Source organism: Cyprinus carpio, chromosome B24, assembly GCF_018340385.1.
Source record: "Cyprinus carpio isolate SPL01 chromosome B24, ASM1834038v1, whole genome shotgun sequence".
Taxonomy (NCBI): domain Eukaryota; kingdom Metazoa; phylum Chordata; class Actinopteri; order Cypriniformes; family Cyprinidae; genus Cyprinus; species Cyprinus carpio.
This window is the reverse complement of record NC_056620.1, coordinates 13769424-13793512: the sequence shown is the minus strand read 5'-3', so window position 1 is coordinate 13793512 and position 24089 is coordinate 13769424. Positions and strand designations below refer to the sequence as shown.

The 24089-nt window shown below is 35.5% G+C and overlaps 2 protein-coding genes and 1 pseudogene across 4 annotated transcripts; 1 reads left to right on the top strand and 2 right to left on the bottom strand.

Annotated features, from left to right (window-relative positions):
• Window positions 1-4947, bottom strand: part of LOC109085564 — a 17962-nt pseudogene extending 13015 nt beyond the window's left edge.
• Window positions 4948-7607: 2660 nt separating this feature from the next.
• LOC109085566 (thiosulfate:glutathione sulfurtransferase-like) lies at window positions 7608-9629 on the bottom strand. Its single transcript, XM_019100099.2, has 5 exons — window positions 9480-9629; window positions 9364-9381; window positions 8392-8514; window positions 8148-8310; window positions 7608-8035 (listed from the first exon to the last, which is right to left on the bottom strand). The coding sequence occupies exons 1-5, from the start codon at window positions 9544-9546 to the stop codon at window positions 7981-7983; spliced, it is 426 nt and encodes a 141-aa protein (XP_018955644.1). The 5' UTR covers window positions 9547-9629; the 3' UTR covers window positions 7608-7980.
• A 777-nt stretch (window positions 9630-10406) lies between these two features.
• kpna1 (karyopherin alpha 1 (importin alpha 5)) lies at window positions 10407-22123 on the top strand. 3 transcript variants are annotated; one of them, XM_042751632.1, is made up of 14 exons: window positions 10407-10524; window positions 12317-12456; window positions 12869-12982; window positions 13077-13176; window positions 13266-13360; window positions 13623-13754; window positions 13847-13935; window positions 14014-14113; window positions 15932-16095; window positions 16691-16769; window positions 16859-16984; window positions 18400-18527; window positions 18652-18827; window positions 20367-22123. In XM_042751632.1, exons 1-14 carry the CDS (start codon window positions 10410-10412, stop codon window positions 20552-20554), a joined length of 1746 nt encoding a protein of 581 aa, XP_042607566.1. In that variant the 5' UTR covers window positions 10407-10409; the 3' UTR covers window positions 20555-22123. The 3 variants fall into 3 exon arrangements, with proteins under 3 accessions (XP_042607566.1, XP_042607567.1, XP_042607568.1); XM_042751633.1 differs by having other exon boundaries at window positions 10409-10524; window positions 12320-12456; XM_042751634.1 differs by lacking the exon at window positions 10407-10524 and adding an exon at window positions 10747-10762.
• The last annotated feature ends 1966 nt before the right edge of the window (window positions 22124-24089 follow it).

The following is a 24089-nucleotide window of genomic DNA, read 5'->3' as shown; positions in this document are numbered from 1 at the left end:
AATGATTGGACGAATCAACTGGAATTCCATAACTTTTTGTCGCCATCATCTGAAGATGATCTGAGCCAATTTTCGTGAAAATCGGACTAACCGTCTAGGACGAGTTCGAAAAAGTAGGTTTTTCGAACAATTGAAAATAGCGAAAAAACTAAACCTTACGATTTTTGAATTTTGGGATCCATTCGACTCGGCATGAGCGAAGGATTCAGAGGAAAAAAGAATTTTCCTTTTGTGCTTTACCGTTCAAAAGTTATTAGCATAAAGATATTGAAATTTTGGACAAGTGGTGGCGCTAGAGAGTTGGAGTTAGAGACTCCAAACTTGCTGTGGTTAATGTTGACACTGTCCTCTATCAGTGTGCCAAATTTCACAACTTTCTTGCAAGCGGTTCTGTGGGCTGCCATAGACTTGCGGCGGAAGAAAAAAATCACGCTAACGGATACAACAGGTGCCTTAGGTGTTTCTGTTTTTGGCCCCTATTTTTATATGTGGTGAGATTGAGGTTAAACAGGCCGGTCTGAAAGACACAATCAACCTAAATATGTTCTGTTCTCTCCCCCCAACTGAAAATTTCATACATTTCTGTCTTTTCTACTGAATCGTTTTCTCTCAGCCCTTCTGTTTCGTCCTTTATGATCAGCATCTCACCCTTGCCCTCCTCCAACTAATTAAACTTCTATATGTTTTCACACTCATGCCATGCAATCAAAACTAAAACAAGGACCCCTCCCAGCTCTATGTATGAAGGTGATAATGATGCACCTGTCACTTGCTGATACCATTTGAAAGTAATATTTTGAGTTCAGGAAAGGGCATTCAACAGCATATTTGGCATAATGTTTAATAGTTTCAACTCATCCCTTGTTTTATTTAAAAAAATAAGCAAAAAATTTAGGTTACAGTAAAAGTGCAGTCACATTGTTGTATGCAAATTTTGGGGGGCAAAATCCAGTCATTTCAGTAGGAATCCATGTGAATGGGAAGTTCATTAGAATGTGAAATATTTCCTTGTGCAGATTTTGCATTGGGTTCAGTGGGTAATGCAAATTTGCAAAACTGACTAACAGAAATCTGTTTGATTTGATTTTTGCGAAATTTTGCTAATGTGAATACCATAAAGCACTTACAAAGGAAGTGAATGTGGCCCATTTTTGATGGATTTAAAAGCAGAAATGTGAAGCTTATAATTTTACATTGTAAATTACATTAATTAAAACATGCATTATTTGAGCTTAAATATTTAGTAAATTATTTATTAAAATTTTTTGTTATGGTAACAAAGATTTAGAATCAGATAATTTTATACAGAAAAAGTTACACTTTTTTACACTCGTGTTAATATGCATATTTTATTTTGGTTATTATGTTTTTTTTTTTTGGCTTTACTATTGAAACTGATTATTTTATTGTTTGCTGATTAGCTCCATTTAATTCAATTTTAAGTGTCTGACGGTAACCCCCTTTTTAAAGAAAAGAATCAAGTGGAAATTAATTTTGTGGTAACAATAAACATCATGCCACAAATGCAGTCGATTGAGCTTATTTTGCACTCTGAAAAAGGTTCCAAAAAGATTTTTTTGCAGTGATACCAAGAACAATTTTTGGTTCCCCAAAAAACTCTGCGGTGAACTATTCTTAAAATAACCATTTATTTTTTTAGTGTGAAGAACATTTGAATAATCTAATGAACCTTAATTCACTATAAAGAATCTTTTGTGGATGGATGTTAAAGATTCTTCATGGATGCCAATAAAGACCCTTTAAAAATAAAGCCTGTGTGTAGTAAACCCAGAACAATCAATTCCAAAAAAAAGAACCACAAATAATCAAGCAGACATTTATTACTAGCTCCCTACCTGTCGATACTGATGGCACACAGGTTGAGTATGCTTGCAGTGCACATCATCACATCCAGGGTCACAAAAACATTGCAATACAAGCGACTGAAGAGCCAAGATCCACCAACCACCTGCACAGGTACAACAGGATCATATTAAGGGCAAAATTATGTCCAACTGAGCAACTTATTTCTAGCCACACTGCCTCACCTATATGGTTTCTTCACTGTAAGGAAGGAAAGAACTCATTTTGAGAGTCCCACCTTTTATCCTACACTCGCTTTGCTAATAATGAATGCTCTACAGGCAAACAGACCCTTGGTCCATCTCTCAGAGGGCCTACAACAATAACTCCCATTCGAGTGGCAAGGGAGGTGTAATAAGGCTCAGGCAGAGATGAATGAACTGCATGCTCCAGAATCAGACTGTTAGGTGTTGTGCATCACGACAGGAAGATCTTCTTTTCTTCTTTCCTGGCACTAATCAAGAGCAGCACAATGCCTGCTGCAGCCATTCAAGAGACGTGCAGCCAAATTTAACCGAGGTAAAGTCTCTAAATTACGGTTTTTAACCATTACCACCAAAACCAGGGAAGAGTGAAGGAAATTTGATATTACACAGTAAAAATTGTACTGTAGTTGTAACTTAATGCATTAAGGTTGATTAAGACATGTTACATAATATTTTAATATACTATTTTAAGATTTCTAACCAGATGTAATGTAACATTTGACAATTAATTTAACATTTAATGTTAAAATACTTTCAGGTTTTTAGGGTCAAAACATTTAACCATATAAATCATGTGCTATCTTAATTGTAGATCTAAAAGTAAAAAATTGCAGTTTTTCATTGATGGATGAAATAATTTTATCCTAATTTTATCCAAAAGTAATTATTGATCATTTAGAGGACACTGAATTAATTATGACTTGACTGCTCTCCAGACTATGCAGGGATGAAAACCCGGAAGACTAATTCGCAATAGGTTCCCTCTAGATTTCCCTATAGGCTTTTTATAGTGGGGTTTTACAATTTATGAGTAAAATAAGGTCTGTGGTAAACATAACGATGTAACATTGCTTTTTACTGATTATTGCTGATTTAAGTCTCGTTTCTTATGTCAATGTCTATTAATCAACTACTGATTGAAGAAAATGATTGGAAGTCTTAACTGATTACAGCACAAATTTGTGGATCCCTCGAGACATGAGGTGGTTGTTTTTGCATTCCACTTGCAGATTTTGCATTGGTTTCAGTTGGTCATGCGAATTTGCCGTGTTGACCAACAGAAAGCTCCTCGGTGTGAAAGAGGCTTCTTTGTGAACTGTGCTTTATACAGATCTATACTATTGACAATAGACCTTGGACTTTTGTTTTGCAAAATTTCACCAATATGACTGTACCATAAGACACAAGTTGGTTAAAGTTGGTCATGAATTTGCTGCATTGAGTAACAGAAAGCTGATTGGTTTGACAATGACTACATCAGTGTTATTAATGTATAACCTTAGGGGAATAATCAAATGCTCTCATCTAAACTCTCCAGCTTCCTCTCTCATATGTAGCATCCGAAAGTCTAATTCAGTCCAAAGAATCAGTTCATCCTAAACAGCCCTCTGTTTCATAGTGAGTCGACTTTTTTGACAATTTGAGTTCTGTATATGTTTTTGTAGACACATTTTTGTAAATTGGTATGTTTTTGATGTATTAAGAATAAATGTGCCTGTTCAAGACTGACACTGTTCCAAATCAACCAAAAAGGTTTTTTTTTGGTTCCCAAAAAATCTTTCAGCCTTAAAAAATTTTTTTTTTTTTACTTAGACCTCAAATAAAAGTTCAAAGAACATTTTAATCATCTAAAGACATCTTTTTTTAACCTAAATTGGAAAGGTTTTATGTATCTTAATGAACCTCTTCATGGAACTGTCAATGCCAATAAAGAACCTTTTATTTTTGTATAATAGTTGTCCATACAGAAATGTTCTAAACTAGGCTATGGTAGGTTCTTGTCTACTCACTTCCAAATAGACCACCCAGGGCATGACCAGTGAGGCAACCAAGAGATCAGCCACAGCCAAGCTGACCACCAGGTAATTGGTGGTGGTCTGGAGACCTTTCTCTCTAAGCACAGCAATACACACCAGCACGTTCCCAAACACAATTGCCAGGATGAGTAGGGAATAGAACATGGCATAGTAATTCCTCTTCACTTCTTCAATGCCTGATATCAGGCTGTAGTTTCCCTCAGGAGTGGGAGAATGTTCTGAGTCATTCCACTGCCATTCACTGCTGCTAAACATTGCCATGAGTGAGGAAGATCTGAGAAGAGAGAATAGTTTTTGACTTTGGGGATCAAAACACAAACATCAAGGTACAGAAGCTTTGACAACGTATATTGTAACATTTCTAGCGTGTCTGAAACCTTGTGTTTATATGCAGACGTCCCTGGATTTTACATTTTGCAAAGAGACTTGGAAAACACTTGACTGCTAGAGATATGACAAGTGTTTGGTGACTTTAGTTGACATGTTTTCTGATTCACAGTGCAGCTTTTATATCTTTGAAAATTCTCTTTAGCAGTAAAAATAAGGTATCATAAAATCTATTTTGCCATTTGGTGATCCATGCTTGATTTGTCACATCAGAATACATGATGTACACCTGTCTCCTCCAGTCCATTTTAAAAACAGTAAAAAAAAACAAAAAACAAAAAACAAACAAACATATTTTAATAATGTCAGATGCATACAGCTCCAATAAACAAATTCTAATTCATTAATCTCAGAGTTTAACTAAATAACAAAAATCTTTAACATGGATGATAAGTGCTGTTCTAAGATGCACTGCAGATCAAAAAGTTGCAATTTTTTATTTCCCAGTGCTGATATAAAGTCACCCATTGATGCAAAAAAATAAAAATAAAAAATTGCTGGCGATAATCTGCACAAATGCGCCCTGGAAACCAGTATTAACTCATGCATTTATCCAGTCTTTTCCTGGAGAGCATCGATTATAATTCTATGCTTCATCCAAGCAGCAGATTACACAGTTTACAATGCGTCTACCTGTTAAGCTTCTCCAGCGTAGAACCGAGACATTACCACATCTGAACGCACTTTCTCTGAGATGAAAGTTATCGGTCCTGTCGCTCTTGGCGCGAGCCGTTGGTGCTGAGAAACGGGCTCCATCCTCACCGCGCGCCGGGCGAGCACAGCGTATGTGAACCTTACTAATGCACAGCTCCAAAAATACTTCCACACGATGCCTTTGTGCATTGAATAACTCCGTGCAGCCAGTACCCAAATGGTTTCGCACAGAGCTTGATTCGCTCGGGTGGTTGCAGTCGTGAGACGAGCTTCACTCTCGTCTCCAAGAGGTCTTTTACGCACGACGCATCTTTGTTCTCATTAGTTCAGTGCTTGATGGTAGATCAAATATATATTGAGCTTAATCCAAGTAGGTGATAGAATTAAATAACATATCAAAAAGCTCAATTGTAAATCATGTCATGGCTCTAAAGGTATTCGCGTTCCGCTGACGTTTGTTCACGCTCAGGCTGTGATCGCAAACGACTGTCTGAAAATAGCTGTTACTTGTGACAGACCCAGCGGACCTATTAACAGCACAATAGCTACAACAAGTTGACCTGATAGCGCGTTAAAATGCATGTCTTATTGAGAATGAAATGCGTAATATTGTGGGCACGGACCGGGGCTAGTTGTCATGCCTTTTACTATGGTCATATTTATTTATTTATTAACAAAGCCTGTTTCTATAAAGGCACACTTTTTTTTAAGTGTCTTGGTTAATAAACATTTCCACCGTTATTGCCCAGGAAAAATGATACTGTTCATTGAACACAGGCTGCCCCAGTAGCAGGGCATGCTGTCATAATAGAAGCTGCCATTAACCTGTCTATTATTAGGTCAGAGAAATACAAAAAAAAAAAAAAAAAAAAAAAAACATAATAAAAACATTAAAACGTATTAATCTCAAAATAAAGTTATTTGTCACAATGGAATCCACAATTAACCTGTCTATATACAAAATGACAAATAATATACAAAATACAAAATAAACTGTATAGAAGGACAGAAATAATATAATTGAATAAATAACAGTAAAATGTTAAAGGATAAAATATAAAACCATTATTTTGGCAAATGTATAACATTTCAAACACATGATATAACTTCCAATAAACTCTTTAATAAAATGTGACAACTTCCCCCTAATATACACAAACAAGGATATTATTCAACTCTTAATTAAAATTCTTAGTTGACTAACAGATTGTTTTTTTTTTTTTTTTCAATAGTCCCATTGGTTATAATTATTGCATATTTCTTTAGGCTGTCCTTTGGTAATGTTAGTTAATAGTTAGTTCATGTCTGCCCAGGTCAATTAAATAATGACAACAGATACAACTTTTGATTTTAATAATGTATTAGTAAATTATGAAATTAATATGAAGATGCTTTTTTATGTTAACAAATGAGGGACAATAAACTGAAATATAAATTTAGAATATGGAGAAAAAAAAATGACAACAAATAAACACCCGGGAATATTTAGGTCCCCTGTGGCAAACAATGAAATTAGCTTTGGATTTTTTATATTACAAACCAGAGGTGTGGACTCCATTATGGCTGGGGTGAAAGTGACACGTTCACATTTATCATAGTCTGTTCTCATCACTCAGGGAAGAACAAGGCCTAGGCTCAAGACGAGACTAGCCTGTGCCAAATCCGATACCTGCAAAGCTATTGCTTACATCTGTACAGCCTTCTCGGTCTGTAATTCCACAATAACAGCACTATATAAATTGACACTTTAATAATTCTCTCCAAGATGGTTGAAGGAAGGTCTGTTGATTTGATTGCAGTCCAATGAAAAATGTGCCAGCCTCGATCTGTGTTCAGCATCAGTCCAACAGCTATTTTTCTAAGGTTCAGCCGACCACATCCAAACAGCCAGCAGTGAAATGAGCATCCGAGCACCTGTGACCGCGAACCTCTGCTTGCTGGCCATAAAACGCTCCTTTATTTTGCCTAATAGCATTACTGCCACCTAGTGGTAATAACGCAATGCAGAAGGACAAACTAAATTTGCACAGACGAATTAATCATTCTCCAGAGCCTTTGTAAAAAATATTATAATGACGCACATTTGTGAGCACATATTCACATTAGTTTTTATAGCTCAGTGCTTTTTAAAAATTATTTTATTTATCTGATTTAATATGAAGGAACAGTTATTTGAAGCATTTATCTGAAATAGATTATATTATGATTATGATGATATGAGTATTAATAACTATATTAATAATGACTCTGATACACTAAGTCTTTCAGATTCACATCTTTGCAAGTGGCAAAATATGAAAATATTGTCAGTTTCGTCAGTTTTAACTGTCAACATTTAATTTTTACATTTTAATTTAAGCACATTTGTAAATGTGCATATATAATCACAATTTTACAGTCCAATAGTTTGAGTCGTTTGATTCAATCTGAAGGATAATTTTTCAAGTATTTATCTGAAATAGGTTTGCTCCATCCATTTTCTGCTAAATTAAAAATAATTAATATAATAATAATAATTGATGTGTTATTATTCTATTTAAAAGCAACTCTAATATACTAAGTCATTCAGATTTACATAGCTGTAAATAGTAAAATATGAAAAAATTGTCAGTTTCATCAGTTTCATCTGTCAAAATTTCCACATTTCAAAAAAAAAAAAATTGGTCAAGCAATGTCGAGAGCCTTTTAAAAATATTTTAATAATTCACTGTGAAGGAGCAATTTTTTCAAGTATTTATCTGAAATAGCTGCTTCATGTATTTTCTGATAATCGCCTTATTAAAATATATCATAACAATAATTGTGATGAGTCATCAAACTACATCAATAATGTTTCTAATACACAAATTGATTAATAATCACATCTTAATGAAATATGATTCATATCATATAATAACTGATGAGACAGTAAAATATATTAATAATGACTCCGATCTTTGTAAGCAGCAAAATGAGCAACTTTCTTCAATTTCACCTGTCAAATATTTAATTTTATCTTCAATTCCAGTTAAAGTGATCTGAAGTTCATTTAAAATGCGGCTCAGTTAGTCCTGTTACTTCTTCTCATGCTTTTCCCAATCAATGTATCCGCCTGCATAATGCCGTGCCCTGAAAAGACAAAGAAAACAAGTTCCTCTAACAACAAGGAATGTTTAATTAATTGGATCAATGGAGTTCTGGGCTTATAATGAGATCATTGTGTATGTTTTCAATAGCCTACTTAGAGAATCCCAGACGATGAGCGATTTCAAGAGCAGTCAAACTCCTTTTCCCGCTTCGGCAATGGAAAACTATGTCATCGTCTTCCTTTTTAGGGGCTTTCACCCCAAATTGCTGTTGAAACTGTAGTGGTGGGAGTTTCAGTGACTCCTCAAGCTGTCCCACTGAGAGATACATAAAAAACTGAGAGTGATTGTGCATACTGAAACAAGAAACACTGATTCTTCACTTCAGTAGTGACTTACAAGGAATGTTGACAGAATCAGGAATCCGGCCAGCCTGGAATTCATCTGGACTCCTGACATCATAAAGCTGCACGCTGTGATTGGGCAGCATAGCTTTGAGCTGTTCGTATGTCACAACTGACACTGAAAATGTGGAAATCAATCAAAATGAGTTGATATATAGTTGATATCCTATTATTGCCAATTAATGTTCATTAATTAATACCAGTAAAAATCTTGCAACATAAAAACAGCATTTTGCTAAAAATAATCCTGCTTTTCATGGTTAGTAGACACATAAAGGCTGTGTGTTTGCTTAGTGGGATACAAAAGACAAGTCACACAATTGTTTTGCTATAATAAGCAGAAGCAAAAACAGAACAAAACAATTGCTAAGTGGTTTAGTCAGTACAACTGACCACACTTTAAAACACAAAGCTTAATTATTTTACCCCACCCCTCCTCTAAATTAAACAAGTAAAAGAAATGAGAATGAATGAACGAACGAGTGAATTAATGAATGAATTCACTTCAGAGATCACATACTTTGATTTGTGTTTTTGTGAATATCATGGTAATTTATCAGAAATAATTGGGGATTGGACCAAAGTCCAAGGTTCCCATATAATGCATTTTAATTAAAATATAAAAAGTGCCTCTTTTATATATATTAATAAATGGGTCCTTTCAATATAGCTTTTTGACTGATATTTTAAGTAACATATTTGACTATAAATAAAAAGCAAAATATGTACAATGACAATGAATGAATCACTAAAAAAGTCAATAAATAAAAAAACAGTAAATACATAAATGCATACACAGACTATAAATATATAGTCAATAAATAAATTAATATATTAATTAATTCACTCTAAAAAAAATGCATACTTAGATGTTTGTTTGTTTTTTGTGAATATCATAGTTAATTAAGAAAAGCTAACTGGGAATTGAACACAAAATCTATTTTTTCTGTAATAAATCACACTTTACCTGACATTGCAGACTTCACTGAAAAAGATTGCAAAAGATTATCAGTTTTATCTGCAATAATTAAATCCACTTATTTTGAGAGGATGTAAGTGCCTCTTCCACCAGCAGCTCTATACCTGGAGCAGGTTGTCCGTCACTGTGTTTGACGGTTGAAGTCTTCAATTCACATGATAACTCTATCATGATAAACAGGTTTATTGAGAGCAAACACGCACAAACGACGTAAAACCTGAAGAGATAACCATCACTGGTGCAGTCACAATGACAGTGCAAATGAAAAGTCAGTCTGTCTGTTATACCTGCCTTCACAGGGGAAGAAAAGACAGATTATCTGCTGCCCTCTAGCGACATGCAAAGGACACCAGGAGGATATTTTCAGAAAGGAGGGTACTTTCTGCCTTCTAATTAAATAGCCTATATCTGATGTGATGTCTACAATCTACTGAGATTCATGGGATAAAACAACAGTAGCAGTGTTGCGCATTGTATTATCTCATTCAGGTTGCCAGATCCCTATTATTGATGACTGTTAATTTTCCAAAAATGTGTGATATATAAAAAAATCAATTTTACATGGTTAAACTCTGTATTATACTAAATGTTAAAAAATCCTTCCTTTAAATATAGTTTATTTTAGACTTATTTTTTTCGGTACATCTTTTGTTTAAACTATTAGATTTATATAAAATATTTGTAGTGTAAAAAGAGAAACATTCAACATATGATACAGCGCAGCGAAGAAGACTAAACCTCGTTACTAAGTGTTGCCAGATATTTCTGTAAAAACACCTTCTTGGAAAAAAATAAATAAATAAGACCATAGTCAACCATAATTATGTGTGTAGGCTTTGTGTATGTGTACACGCACACATCTCTCTCTCTCTCTCTCTGTGTTAATGATCTCTCTTTTATTCGTGCACGTATCCATCATTTGGGCAGAAAAATATAAAAAGCTCCTTTATTGAAAAAAAAACCGACCGGGTTTATTATAAGTGGACATGGCAACACGGTTCGTTACACAAAACTGGCAACGCCGAGAACCAGACATGCGCTTCGCACACGATGTCCTCTCTCAGTGCGCATGCGCATTTTCACTATACCGGCGGAGGCAGAACAGTAGCAGTTTAAACGACGCAGGGATAAACGAGACAGTTTTGACAGGTCAGTACGCCACTGTGGATTATTTGTGTTTGAGTGGTTTTATTCCACCAATATGATGTTAAATTTAAAAGATACAAATGTTAAAACTTAAATACAAGCCAGCAGTCGGACAACCTTGTCGGGTGGTTTAGCAGGGTTGCTAACAGAAGCTGCTGCGCAGATCTGGGAGGGGGAGGCGAGTCTGGCGTTAAGACGATATTACCAACAAACCTGCGCTTCAGTCGATGATCACGACCATGTGAGGAGCTAAAATGACATTTATTGACTTGAATCGATCGTCTTCGCTTCACTGGCGCTATGTAGGATTGGATTGGTGTGTTTGGCGGGGTGTTTTTAGGTGGAGATGGTTGGATGGGTCGCTCCCCTTCACTGCGGGCTTAAGAGCCTCTGCCAATGAGAAGCGGGTTAAAGAAACACTGTCAGATCCAGTCTGGATCCGTCTCTTGCTAATATCTGAATATTCTTTTTAGTCATTTAAGGAAAAAAACGCCGCAAGTGAATAGAGTAAAACTGTAACTAATAGATGTCACCGTACTTCCCCAGTTGGTTAATCACAGTAACGTTACATTAAAACAACGACTTTGCATTTCTGAAATATTATGCTTAAATATGCATATGTGGCCATGTCTAATTAAATATGCACTAATTTAAATAAATTTCCAAAACAGCATTCTAAACATTAGATAAAACCAGGTTCATTTTTTGTTTCATTTTGTTAACACATTAGGTCAAACAAATTGACAAATAAAGGTTTTTACAATTATTAATTATTTTATTACTCCATAAATAGAAAAATAATGTCAACAGGTGGACAAAAATTATTATTATTATTTTTTTAGGAATTACATTTTATATAAATTAAGTGAATGATATATGGACAAACCACTCTGTAAAAACCATCATAATATAGAGAGGAATAAAATTGGAATTGGAAGTTTGCTTTAAGTTCTACTAAAGTGTAGATGCATGAGAAAAAAAAAACCTAATTTTGAGAAAACAGCCTTATAAAGAAATTGAAATCTACAGATTCAAATAGATAAAAAAGAAAAGAAAACCTTTATTTTGCCTGTTTTCTTTCCATTAGTATGAAAAAGTGTCATGGAAGCAAAATAGCCCAAAATTCCTAAACTTGGCATGAAATGAATATTAACCTTATCTGTTTTTTAAATGCATATTATAGACAGACATTTGGGTGAAAACTACAGACTTCTCTCTGGTGATGCACACCACCTCTGCAATGTTCATCTGCCTCCACTTTAAAGTGCAACGCCCACATCTCAAATCCAATCAACAACCGATGGATAGAACCATCCAGTCACCAGCCTATACTTTTTTTATTTTCTGATGTCTGAATCTACAGAAGAATAAACCTTTTGCTACTTCCGTTTCATAATGGGGTCTTTATCTTCTTGATCTCGATTGATTTTATTTGCAAGTGATTGAAAGTATCCAAGCTCTGGCTAAACCATATTGACACAAAACCTCAACATATAGTTGTTGTTTTTTTTAGTTTAGCCCAGCATTTAAGTGACTGACAAGGTCATTTGAGTAGATTACAGCTCTGACTGCATTAGTATTCTGTATTTTTGCTGCTGTCAGATTAGTTATGTCACAAACGATGGATGTGCATGCATATCTGGCATTATGATTGGTGTATGTGTCCACTGCTGATAGAAACAAGTGACATTAAATGATCTCTCAAAGCCTGTCATCTAGCTGAGATCATGCAACTATTTTAATGAGTCTTGGTGATTTCTCTTGTGCTCATCTTGCTTTGATCATGTCTTTCCAGCAGGCAACATCATGAGTCAGGGGAAGGACAATTCGCGTCTCAAAAGCTATAAAAACAAATCGCTCAACACAGATGAGATGAGGAGGAGGAGGAGGGAGGAAGAGGGCCTCCAACTTCGCAAACAAAAGAAAGATGAACAAGTAGGAGAATTGGAGATATAAGACTGGCTTTGTGGATCTTTGCTTTGTATCTTGTTATTATACTCTGATGTTGTTGTTTTTTAGTTTATGTATGTGTGTGTGTATATATATATATATATATATATATATATATATATATATATATATACACACACACACACACACACACACAAATACACACACACACACACAAATACACAAACAATAACGTCTGTAGTTTTTTAACAATGTTCGAGAGAATCAGCCTAAAAATACCTTACTTTTAGTTGATTCTACAGAAAATATTTTAACAATAATAAAAACATAGCACGCTTGCTCCCTCAAAGGAAAGAAATGCAACATTAGTACTGATATTTGGAACGTGTTGGTATTTTTATTGAGCACAGTGAGCTGAGAGTTTGTGTTCTTCCAGCTGTTCAAGCGCAGAAACGTGGCCACAGTGGAGGAGGATGGAACACTGGAGGATGATGGGATGTCGGACAGTGGATACCTGGAATCACAGGCCAACAATATGGACCAAATCACGGTGAGAAAGATAAAACAATAGTTAATCATAGTGTTTTACTTATTAATGAAAAAATCTTTAATAGATTACCATTTCTGTCTTTTCATCATCAAAGGGAAGTGTTATTTCTGAGGACATGATACAGATGATCTTCTCCAGTTCCCCAGAACAACAGCTCATAGGAACACAGCGCTTCAGAAAGCTCTTATCTAAAGGTGAAAGACCCTGAAGACTGAAATTTGTGCATTTGCATAATCATATTTATGAGAAAACGATGCTAATCCCATCCTTAACTCTTCATTAGAGCCTAATCCCCCTATTGATGAGGTTATTGCCACCTCTGGTGTCGTGGAGCGATTTGTTGAGTTCCTGAAAAGAAGAGAGAACTGCACGCTACAGGTGAGCCTAGCATGCTGTATCTAAGTGATATTAAAATGAACCATACAGCCTAGAAGCAGAAGAACAGCCTGCAGACATATCCCGTAAGTCAGAGCAGTGAGTCATCCAGCATGGATCTCTCCCAGCACATGCTCACACTATTGGAATGTGTGTATATTCTGCAAGTCTCCTCGCTATTTTCATTTAATCCTCTTGGCTCTTGAATTTTGCATTAGTGAATGCTTTTCTGTAGTATGGTGACAGACGTCTTGTCTCTGTGCAGTTTGAAGCAGCGTGGGTTCTGACTAACATCGCCTCAGGGACATCCCACCAGACACGCGTGGTCATCCAGGCTGGGGCGGTGCCCATTTTCATTGAGATGCTCAGCTCGGATTTCGAGGATGTACAGGAACAGGTGAGCATCTTGCTGAAGAGGCACAAATGCACCCAGATAGGTATAAAAAATGGGACTAACTTTGTGATTGAAACTGTCTTTTTGCACTGCAGGCGGTGTGGGCTTTAGGCAATATTGCAGGGGACAGCACTGAGTGTAGGGACTATGTTCTGGACTGCAATATTCTACCCTCTTTAGTACAGTAAGTCATGCAAGCATCTGTTTTAGAACATCTGTACTGTTGAGTAGTTATTCTAATGATGCAAATTCTCATTCTCAGGTTGTTGGCTAAACAAAACCGTCTGACTATGATGAGGAATGCAGTTTGGGCTCTGTCTAACCTGTGCAGGGGGAAAAACCCACCCCCAGATTTTGCCAAGGTAAAAGTCTCCTCCTTTTGTTTCCATGCAGTTCAGCACAATTTATTTGTATATTAATTTTTACAATATGCATTGTTCCAAAGTAGATTTCTATAAATGGAAGAGTAGGGATGAATAATATATCTCTAATATATCTGTTAAAGGCTGTTCTATTTTTTATATATATATATATCTATATATATCTATATATATATACACATACATATATGAAATGCATAAAAGTGCTGTCAAACGATTAATCGCATACAAAATAAAAGTTTTTGTTTGCATAATATATGTGTGTGTTCTGTGTATATTTATTATGTATATATGAATACACATATACAGTATGCATTTAGAAAATATTTACATGTATTTACATGTCTATATTTATATTCATACAATGTTTATTATAAATAAATATATTTAATATAGAAAAAAATTCTGAAATATGAACATGCATGTGTGTGTTTATATATACACACAATAAATATACACAGCGCACATACATATATTATGTAAACAAAACTTTTATTTTGGATGCAATTAATCACATTTATTAATCATTTAACAGAACTTATTTATACAAAGTAGTTGAGAATTTAAAAAAAATGTTAATGTGCCATTTTTTTATGTGATTACATAAAATAAATTGTTGGTGTGTTGTTATCGGACTTGTAACATTACTGAATAATGCAAAAATAATTATAATAATAATGCCTTACAACCTACCATTCAAAAGTTTCAAATCATTACTTTTTTTTTTTTTTAAACAATACTTTTATTCAGCAAGGACGTGTTAAATATAAACAAACTTCTATAGTGTTACAGTAGATTTGTTGCTAAAAATGCTGTTCTTTTGAAATTTAAATTCATCAAAGAGTCCTAAAAAAGGTCTAATGTTTTCTGCAAATATATCAAAAACACATCTGTTTTCAATATTGATAATAAGAAATGTTTCTTGAGCACAAAATCAGCATATTAGAATGAATTCTGAAGGATCATGTGACACTGAAGACTGGAGTAATGATGCTGAAACTTTAGCTTTGCTGTCACAGGAATAAATTACATTTAACAATATATTAAAATAGAAAATAGCAATTGTAAATTATAGTTATACTTCACATTACTTTTTTTTTTTTGCTTTTTATTAAATAAATGTAGCCATGGTAAGCATAAGACGTTTTTAAGTGTGTGTTTGTGAAGTAAACAAAGTTCAGGCTTAAGTTGAGAAATCTAAATATTGCAGGAAGGGGAAACCCACAAACAACTGTCACATTATTGTAGCTTGAGACATTTGACTAAAGCACATAAATTATTAACAGCCCGAGGCCTATCTTTACAGTTAGAGCATCTGAATCCATTTGAGTATTAGCTGTTATTGTACAAAACACTCTTACATTGCTTTGAATAAAAGCATCTTCCAAATTAGTGTATGAAAATGAGGAGAGCATGATAGATGAAAGTGCCTGATAAATGATAAGCAAGCACATAAACAGTCATAGTCAGTTCATACTTCATTACACTATCCACAAACCTCAGCGGTGTTGCTGTGGGTGGCATGCACATGTGTCATCATGGTCATGTTTGCTCAAGCTAGAACATTTTATTGATAATTATGCTTAATTACTTAAGTAAATGTTGATTTTATAATTTAATGATAATGTGACTACATTTTTGCTTACAATAGAATGACATTGATTAATGTATAATAAAAAAAATATATATTAAACCAACATAAATCAACATAAACTTGATTATTGAGTAATTGGATTAAATCTAATTAAGTCACAAGAGTATACACACCTTTATCTGAGTTGTGTTTGTTTTTTAATGCAGGTGTCGCCGTGTCTCAGCGTTCTGTCCTGGCTGCTCTTTGTGAATGATACCGACATTCTGGCTGATGCATGCTGGGCTCTTTCTTATCTGTCTGATGGTCCCAATGAGAAGATCCAGGCTGTTATTGACTCGGGAGTCTGCCGCAGACTAGTGGAGCTGCTGCTGTAAGACATAATAAACAGATGGAAAGAATAATGAATATTTTAATCCAGTGATTCTCAACCACTGTGACTCCAAGACCCAATTAATTATCAACAACAATATTTGAAGCCCCCCTTTCAGTCCTTTGTGATTTGCTGGATACCAAAAAAAATGTTAGAGCTTGGCATAACTTTAAAAATGTATATTCATTAAAAAAATGCAGAATGAGTTATAAGATTACATACATTTATATGACCTTTCAAGTCTAAAAATCACACTTTTAAAATTAGTCTATCTCATATATCCAGGGTTTCCAAGACTGTGGAACCCCTTGTTCCTTAAAGAAAACAAATAGTTAAGTAAAAATAAGAAATATTTTGGTTTTTAGTTGTTTTTGCTGAATTTTACGATGCCTTGTCTTATTTTAATGAATCTTTAAGCCATTTTGTTACCCTTTGGAATATTGCTGGGGCCCCCTAATGGACCCAAGCCCCCCCAGGTTGAGAACCACTGGCTTAGACTTTTAAGATGGCTTCTCTCCTTTGTATTTTTATGGGTGCTACTTCAAATCCTTAGAATGACAGCAGTCTTCTGAGCTGTGTTTTTCATGTTTTCCAGACATGCAGAATATAAGGTGGTGTCTCCTGCTCTGAGAGCCGTGGGGAACATAGTAACCGGAGATGATCTACAGACTCAGGTAAAACCACTGTACTTATTTGTCCTCTGCAATAATGTTGTAGCCATTACATGTTTAGAGTGTAACATTATTTGTTTTCTCATGAACAGGTGATTCTTAACTGCTCTGCCCTGCAAAGTCTCCTTCACCTGCTGAGTAGCCCAAAAGAATCCATTAAAAAAGAGGCATGTTGGACCATCTCCAATATCACAGCCGGAAACCGTGCACAAATACAGGTACATGCATGTTTTACTGTTAACACATGATGTTTGGTTGGGGGTTTGGGGGGGGGTGGGTTGTAATGTCTGTGGCAACTTTAACATTTGAAAGGATACTATGGCAAAGTTCTTGCTTTCTTTATTTAAACTGACTTTTTTTTTCATGATTATATGGTTGACCTGATGAATGAAAGCTATATCATACACTTCTGAGCCATATCACCGCTTATCAACACTAGGGGTGTGACAATACACTTAGCTCATGAGATGAGACCAAATACAGACACTTGGTTCACTAGAACGAGACACAATTTTAATACTATTTTAAGAAACTTTCAATGACAAAATATTTGTCTCTTAATTACAAAAAGTAAAACAATGCAGTTGTATTTTGAAATATTTTAACTAATCTAGGGCTGTAACTAATGATTAATCAGTAGATTAATCAAGTAATCTACTGATTATTTTGACAATTGAGTAATCTGATATTTTTTAGTAACACAAATAGACCTAAGTGAAAACCTGGCTTTAGTATGACTATTTATATATAAACTAACTATGAGGCAATAATAATTGGCTCAAATAAAATATCCAAACCAAGTAATTTTTATTGAAGTAAGTTTTATTGAACAACACTGTTAAAATTCATAATGTAATATGCCTATACATAATATGAACATAAGTACATTATGTATTATAACAAATACCTGCAGAGGGCGCCAACGGCCTGATGACATTTCACTTTACTGCGATTAAAACATGTTTAAATCCATTTAATTTTAATATTTGGCCACATGCAAACACAGGTTTACGTTGCAAATCTAATGAGAACATGAACACTGTTTTCCCAGATGAACGTTAAGCAATTCAAATTCACAGCATATACAGAGGAAGAGTTTAGCACCTTTCACACATACAGTCTTCCCTGGTATATTACTGGTAAGTTACCATTAAGAGATAAAGATCATGTGTGAACAGGACCTTTTCAAAAATCCCGGTAAATTTGTTCTGGCAATCATATCGTTCTTATGGAGATGACATGAATACTCTGAGCTGTTTACAAAGCTCTGCTGCTTTTTAATTCGTTTTTTATATCTAAATATGCATTAGAGATGGACATCTTTGTACATTGTGGCTCGCAGCTTTTTCAACGTGTCGCGCTTCTCCATTCATCAGGGCTGCAAAAAAATTCTGATTGGCTAGTAAAGTTAGTTTGGTTTAGAGTGAAAGCTGTGCTTCTTTCATACCATTGGTAGGCGAACTCATGTACTCGAAAGTGATATCAAGTTTTTTTTTTTAAATGTAGGATTATCTGAGAACTGAACATTGTAACATTTTAAGTCCTTGTTTCGGAACAAATTGAATAATCTACAGGTCTGTAAATGCCCTGAGTGTCTGTTTCTCTCTCACAATCTTTGTTTTGATCTTTGCAGATGGTGATAGATGCAGACTTGCTCCCCCCGTTGATTAATATTCTGCAAGTAGCCGAGTTCCGTACAAGGAAGGAGGCGGCATGGGCCATCACAAACGCCACATCTGGTGGTTCTGCTGAGCAGATCAGGTAAGTTAGAACACTGTGTAGCCTGCTGTTAACATGTGTCTCCTGTGACACTTTGTGATGAGTTCAATTCCTGCATCAGCAACCAAGACGGCTTCATATTTTAATGCTTTGATCTTGTCCTCAGGCATCTTGTTGAGCTTGGTTGCATCAAGCCCTTATGTGACCTCCTGACTCTGATGGATTCGAAGATCGTACAGGTGGCACTGAACGGCTTGGAGAAAATCCTAAGACTGGGTGAGCTGGAAGCTAAACGAGGAGGAGGAATCAACCCCTACTGCGCCCTCATTGAAGAAGCGTATGGTATGTTAGTCATCACACTTGCATGTGATTTTTCCCATATTTATAAGGATTTCCATATTTTTTGATCTGAAAAGTTTGACCCACCCATGTGAATTGGTGTAAATTCACTGAAAACTAATAGTCTCTGAGTGGCTTGGTTCACAGTAATTAATGCTCCTCACAAACACCATCTTTGCAAGCACTGTGAGTTTAGGTTGCTTATAATATGCATTCATAAGCATAATTAACTCATCATACTCATGTGACTTAATTATGTATAGTGAAAATGCAGTGAGAATCATAAATCATAAACAAAAGAAAACTGAAGAAAAATTCTGACACAAAAGCTTGTTATTAAATTTAATAGTGTACATTTATAGCATGCACAAACATGAGCGTGCAAAGATGATCTGCACTATTTCACCAAAGGTTTTGACCAGTGTGGGGCATGTTACTTTAAAAATGTAACTAGTTATTGTTACTAGTTACTTCTCACAAATAGTAACTGAGTTAGCAAATGAGTTATAAAAGTAACTAATTACCAGGGAAAGTAACTTGTGTTAAATAACTTGGATACCCCCAATATTAAATATGTTAAATGTATGAAATGGACACTAAATAGAATAAATTATTTTTATTATTATAAAACATTGTACACTAATCTACACTATTTTAATGTTGCTGTGGGACAATGTGAGAGACCTATCAAATTCAATATATTATTGAAATTATTATCATTACTATAGTGGAACAATAAAAAAAAATAATAATTTAATGTGAAACAGCAGCTTGGGCCAGTGATGCCTCTTTGTGGACAAACTATTTAGAGCAAAAAATAAAAAAAATAAACGCATTAAAAAAAAATCAAGTCTGAGTGTACAGGGTACATGCAGTTAAAAAAGGTCTTCCTGCAGTCTCCCGCCAAAAAAGTTTTGTGATTTAATATTTAAAGGCAAAGAAATTAAGACAGACATGAATATTAATATTGTAATTCTACTGTTTTTCTGTAAAATAAAAACAAATTAGTTAATAATATTTGTTTTATTGCATTGTTATTATCCTAGTAATACGTTTCTTTATCTGTATGATTTTAGTAATATTTTTATAATAATAACAAAAAATTAATACAAAATATTTCCAATAATAACAAATTACTGTAATTTGCTGTTGTTTTAATGTCATATAGTAATGGGTTTTTTCTTTATTCGTCCTCAGCTGATCATATGCCTGTAATTGGTTTTCTGGGGTCTTCAGACCCTTCATCACATCCACATTACAACTTTCTACATAGATCCTTGTTAATGTTAAGCAGTGTTAATCCTGCCAATGTCTTAAATTCCGGAGATCAGAATTTCACAATGAGTTTTCACATGTTTGTTTTAAATGTTCATATTAATATATAAAACAGTTTATTTACAATTTAAGTTTAAACTAAAATGTTACTCTCAAAAACTAAAATTAAGTAAAACAAAAAAGATATATTATTCTATAAAATACATGTGTAATATTATATATGGGTTTAGAAAAAAAGACAAACCTTTTCCTATTCCTTTCCATCAGGGTTGGACAAACTGGAGTTTCTACAGGGTCATGAGAACCAGGAGATCTACCAGAAGGCTTTTGACCTGATCGAGCACTACTTCAACACAGAGGATGAAGATCCGGCCCTGGCCCCTGCCGTTGATCTCCAGCAGCAGCAGTTCCTTTTCCAGCAGTGTGAGGCTCCCATGGAGGGTTTCCAACTTTAACACTTCCCTTCACCCCCATCTTCTCCAAGAAATCCACCCTGGAGGGTGAGCAACACCCCCCTGACCGAACAGAGCGAAGGATTTAACAAATGAACATTTCAATTAAGGTGTGATATTCAAGAGCGTGTGTTGCCGGTCAACCCATTTCCTCCCTCTTGTCCCACTTCCCTGGCCCGGTACAGAACGATGGCTCCAGAACGATAGCGACTTCCTGTCCTGATGTTGAAAATGTGACCAGTAGATCTTTCATATGACTTAAACATCCCACTTCCTTCATTGAACTGTCATTGAGCCCTTCAAAGCACGCATATCCCATCAGTCCCTCAGCCGAATTCAGGAAAACTGCATCCAGCGATGACTTAACAGAAGCTAGGAAAGCACAGCTTGTGTGACGTGACTGCAATATTGACTCTGACAAGGGATCTGCTTTCCATCTGTTGTAAAACACTGGACTGACCGTGTGACTGTGTTTGCATGTCTTTAAAATCCCCCCACCCCAAAAAAAGTCACAGCCAACATGCGCCGAAAAACTCAAAAGGACTTCTGATAAATGCAAGGCACTTGCACCTTCTCAATTGACCCAGACAACTCAAAAACGGACTGAGGGGTCCGGGCTTTCCTAATGACAACGCCAGCCAGACGGATTCTTACTTCGACTTGCATCGAACATGCATTCCGACAATAAATAAACTGTACAGGTTCCGCATTACCTTTTAGGGTTACACATTTGCACCTTTGGAATTCTGGGAGTTGGAGTCTTCCCGCTCACGGAGACTGCTGGACAGACAAAAAGACAGGTCCTGTATCCTGTGCATTAGACCATTTGATACTTCAAGAGGACAATTTCTCATGAGAGTCATCTTCATCGGCACTTTACGTTCAGAACAGACACCCTTTGTTTAGATTCGAACCTCTGTAGTGCATTTTAGGCCCCCAAAGCGCTTCTCAGGATATTGAGGTGAAGAGGATTGGCACGTACCTGCATTACGTGATGTGCTTACAAAAAACACTAAGTATTTAAGAGCGCTGCCTCATTCTGGCTGAGAAAACTCCAACCCTTGCAAAGCTTCCAACATATTTTAACAAGCTTTTGAAAATTGAGCTGAAAAGGCTTTACCTTCCTGACATGTGTGTGAGACAAACTTATATTAATGTCTAATCATGCTGAATGCGCGCACACATTCAGACACACCATATTTTTCAAGTGACTAGAACTGTATATGGAAAAATACAGAGCAGATAATTCCGGTTTGTTTTGTTGTTCTGTTTTATTTTATTGTATTTTTGCGAGGGTTAGAATCTCTTAATACCGAAGGTGCCATAATCCTCATTTTAAAAAATGGAGGTGGAAAATGACAAACAAATGGACTTTAAAAGAATTTATCAACAAATTTGAACTTAAGATTTACTGGGTATTAGCTCAAGATATGATTGTTTACTTAGGTTTTCTTATTTTAATGTCAGATTCTTCCCAAGAGATGACCAGCTCTTTGTGTTCAATACTGCTGTCATATTGAGATTGTGTAACTGTTCTCCGTTACGCCATTTACATAAATGCTGTTTCATGAAGCTCGGTGGTCAAGTGATTTAATTTGAGATCTGTATAAGCCTCTTATTCATTCACAGAAGGGCCAGTCATTATGCTTTCATTCTTCATGTACGCTTAACCTTTTTGACTATGCTCTCATTTGTTTCCTATGTAATTTAGTGCTAATAGCTATGCTATTTTACTTATGGTTGGTCATTTTAACCCTGTAAAGCCCACTGTTGCAGAATTACATCATCACTTTTAACATTTTGAAAAAAAAAGGTCTGCAATTTTTTTTTTTTTTTTTTTTCTCAAGACCACATTTACATAGTTAATGTGTTTTATTGTTTGTCCTCACAATGCTGTTGACTAGAAGAAGTGTTTATAGGTCCGGTCATCTGGCCATGAACTCACTCTACCTGCAAACTTCACATTGAGCTCATCTCCTTTTTTTCATAACTGGATTTGTCAAGATTCAAGTAAGTAAAATTCCTTACATATTTCTTTTTTTTGTTTATTACAATGTCTAGAACACATACATATTTAGTTCTTTTGGAAAACATTAATCAAATTTGATTTAGAGCTTAAGTCAAGTCTATGTTGTAATTCTACAACGTTGGGCCAGAGTGGTAGTCAAAATAGCCTGTGCTCCTTAAGGACACCTCATTTCTCACATGGTCACAAATTGAAATTTAAACTGTTAGAATGGTCTTGAATACGAACCTGTAAGTGCTCTGGGGAGATGCATGTGTTCCTTTTAATATGATAAGTAGAGAGCATAATAGGCCAGTCAGACAGTATTGTTTAAATGTAGTTGTGGAATTTTGATTAGCATTTGCATTGAAATGATAATACTATGATGGATAATACTTAGATCTCTGCCCTCGACACATGGTCTACCACCCTGTCTATTCTTTCAGTTTATCTACTACAATATAAGACCCATATGTATTATTCACTTATTTATTTATTTTTTTACTTTTTCCATTTCAGAATGCCACCAGCGCAGAAAGGTCATCTATTCGGTGTGCAGGATGTAATTGCTGCAGTCCAAAATGGAGAGAGCGATTTTGAAATGGACTCAGATGACACTGATTCAAGTGTAATGGACAAAGAAAACCACCAACCCACTGAATGCCCAGCCAGTGATGATGTGAACATCAAGCCCCAACCAAAAAAAAAAAAAAACACCGTGCCCCGTGACAGGTTTCGCTGGCTGAAAAAGGAGTTTATCATTCAAAAGTTTGTGACAGAAGACATGATTGAGGCTCTGACAAGAAACACAAATGAGTACAGCTTGCAAAAAAATTGAACATCTGTAAACACTATTGGTTGTTGTTTGGGTTTTGTAATTTTTTAATAAGTGTTGAATATAAGTTGTCAAATTTAAGGCCATTAAAAGTGTTAAATGTGGTCTCAGAGGTATTATTTTTTTTCCAAATTAGGTATTATTTTTTCAGACTATCAGGTGTCCTATTCTGATTGAAATTCTATCTGCGTTCGCGTTAGTTCGTTTAAATATGGGCTTTAGCATATCTGGGCACATAATCAAAGATCTTTCGTCTCCGTCTCAACGTATGTTTGATGCTGACGTCATATTCAGTGGTCGTTCGGCATTATCTCAGAACACTGCGCGCTCAACAGAAGTGGCTGGCTTACGTTTTATTTTAGACTTGCTTCAAGGCATATCTTCAACGACTGGACAACCATCGTTGTCTTCATGGGCAAATGCAAGTTTTCTAATAGCTGGGTTAACGACCCAGCGTTTAAGGACTGGCTCAGGCCTGTAGTAGGGAATAACAGGCAGGCTTATTGTTCGGTGTGTAAAAAAAAAACATCAATGTCAACTGGATGGGAGCTAACGCACTTCGGTCGCATATGCAATCCACCAAACATAAAAATGGAATGCGTGCTCGGAGAGAGCAGTTAATTCTACCAATCTCAGCTGTCTGCGCGGCTGCACCTCCACCACCACCGCCGCAAATTAGTGCCACTGTAGGCCTACTG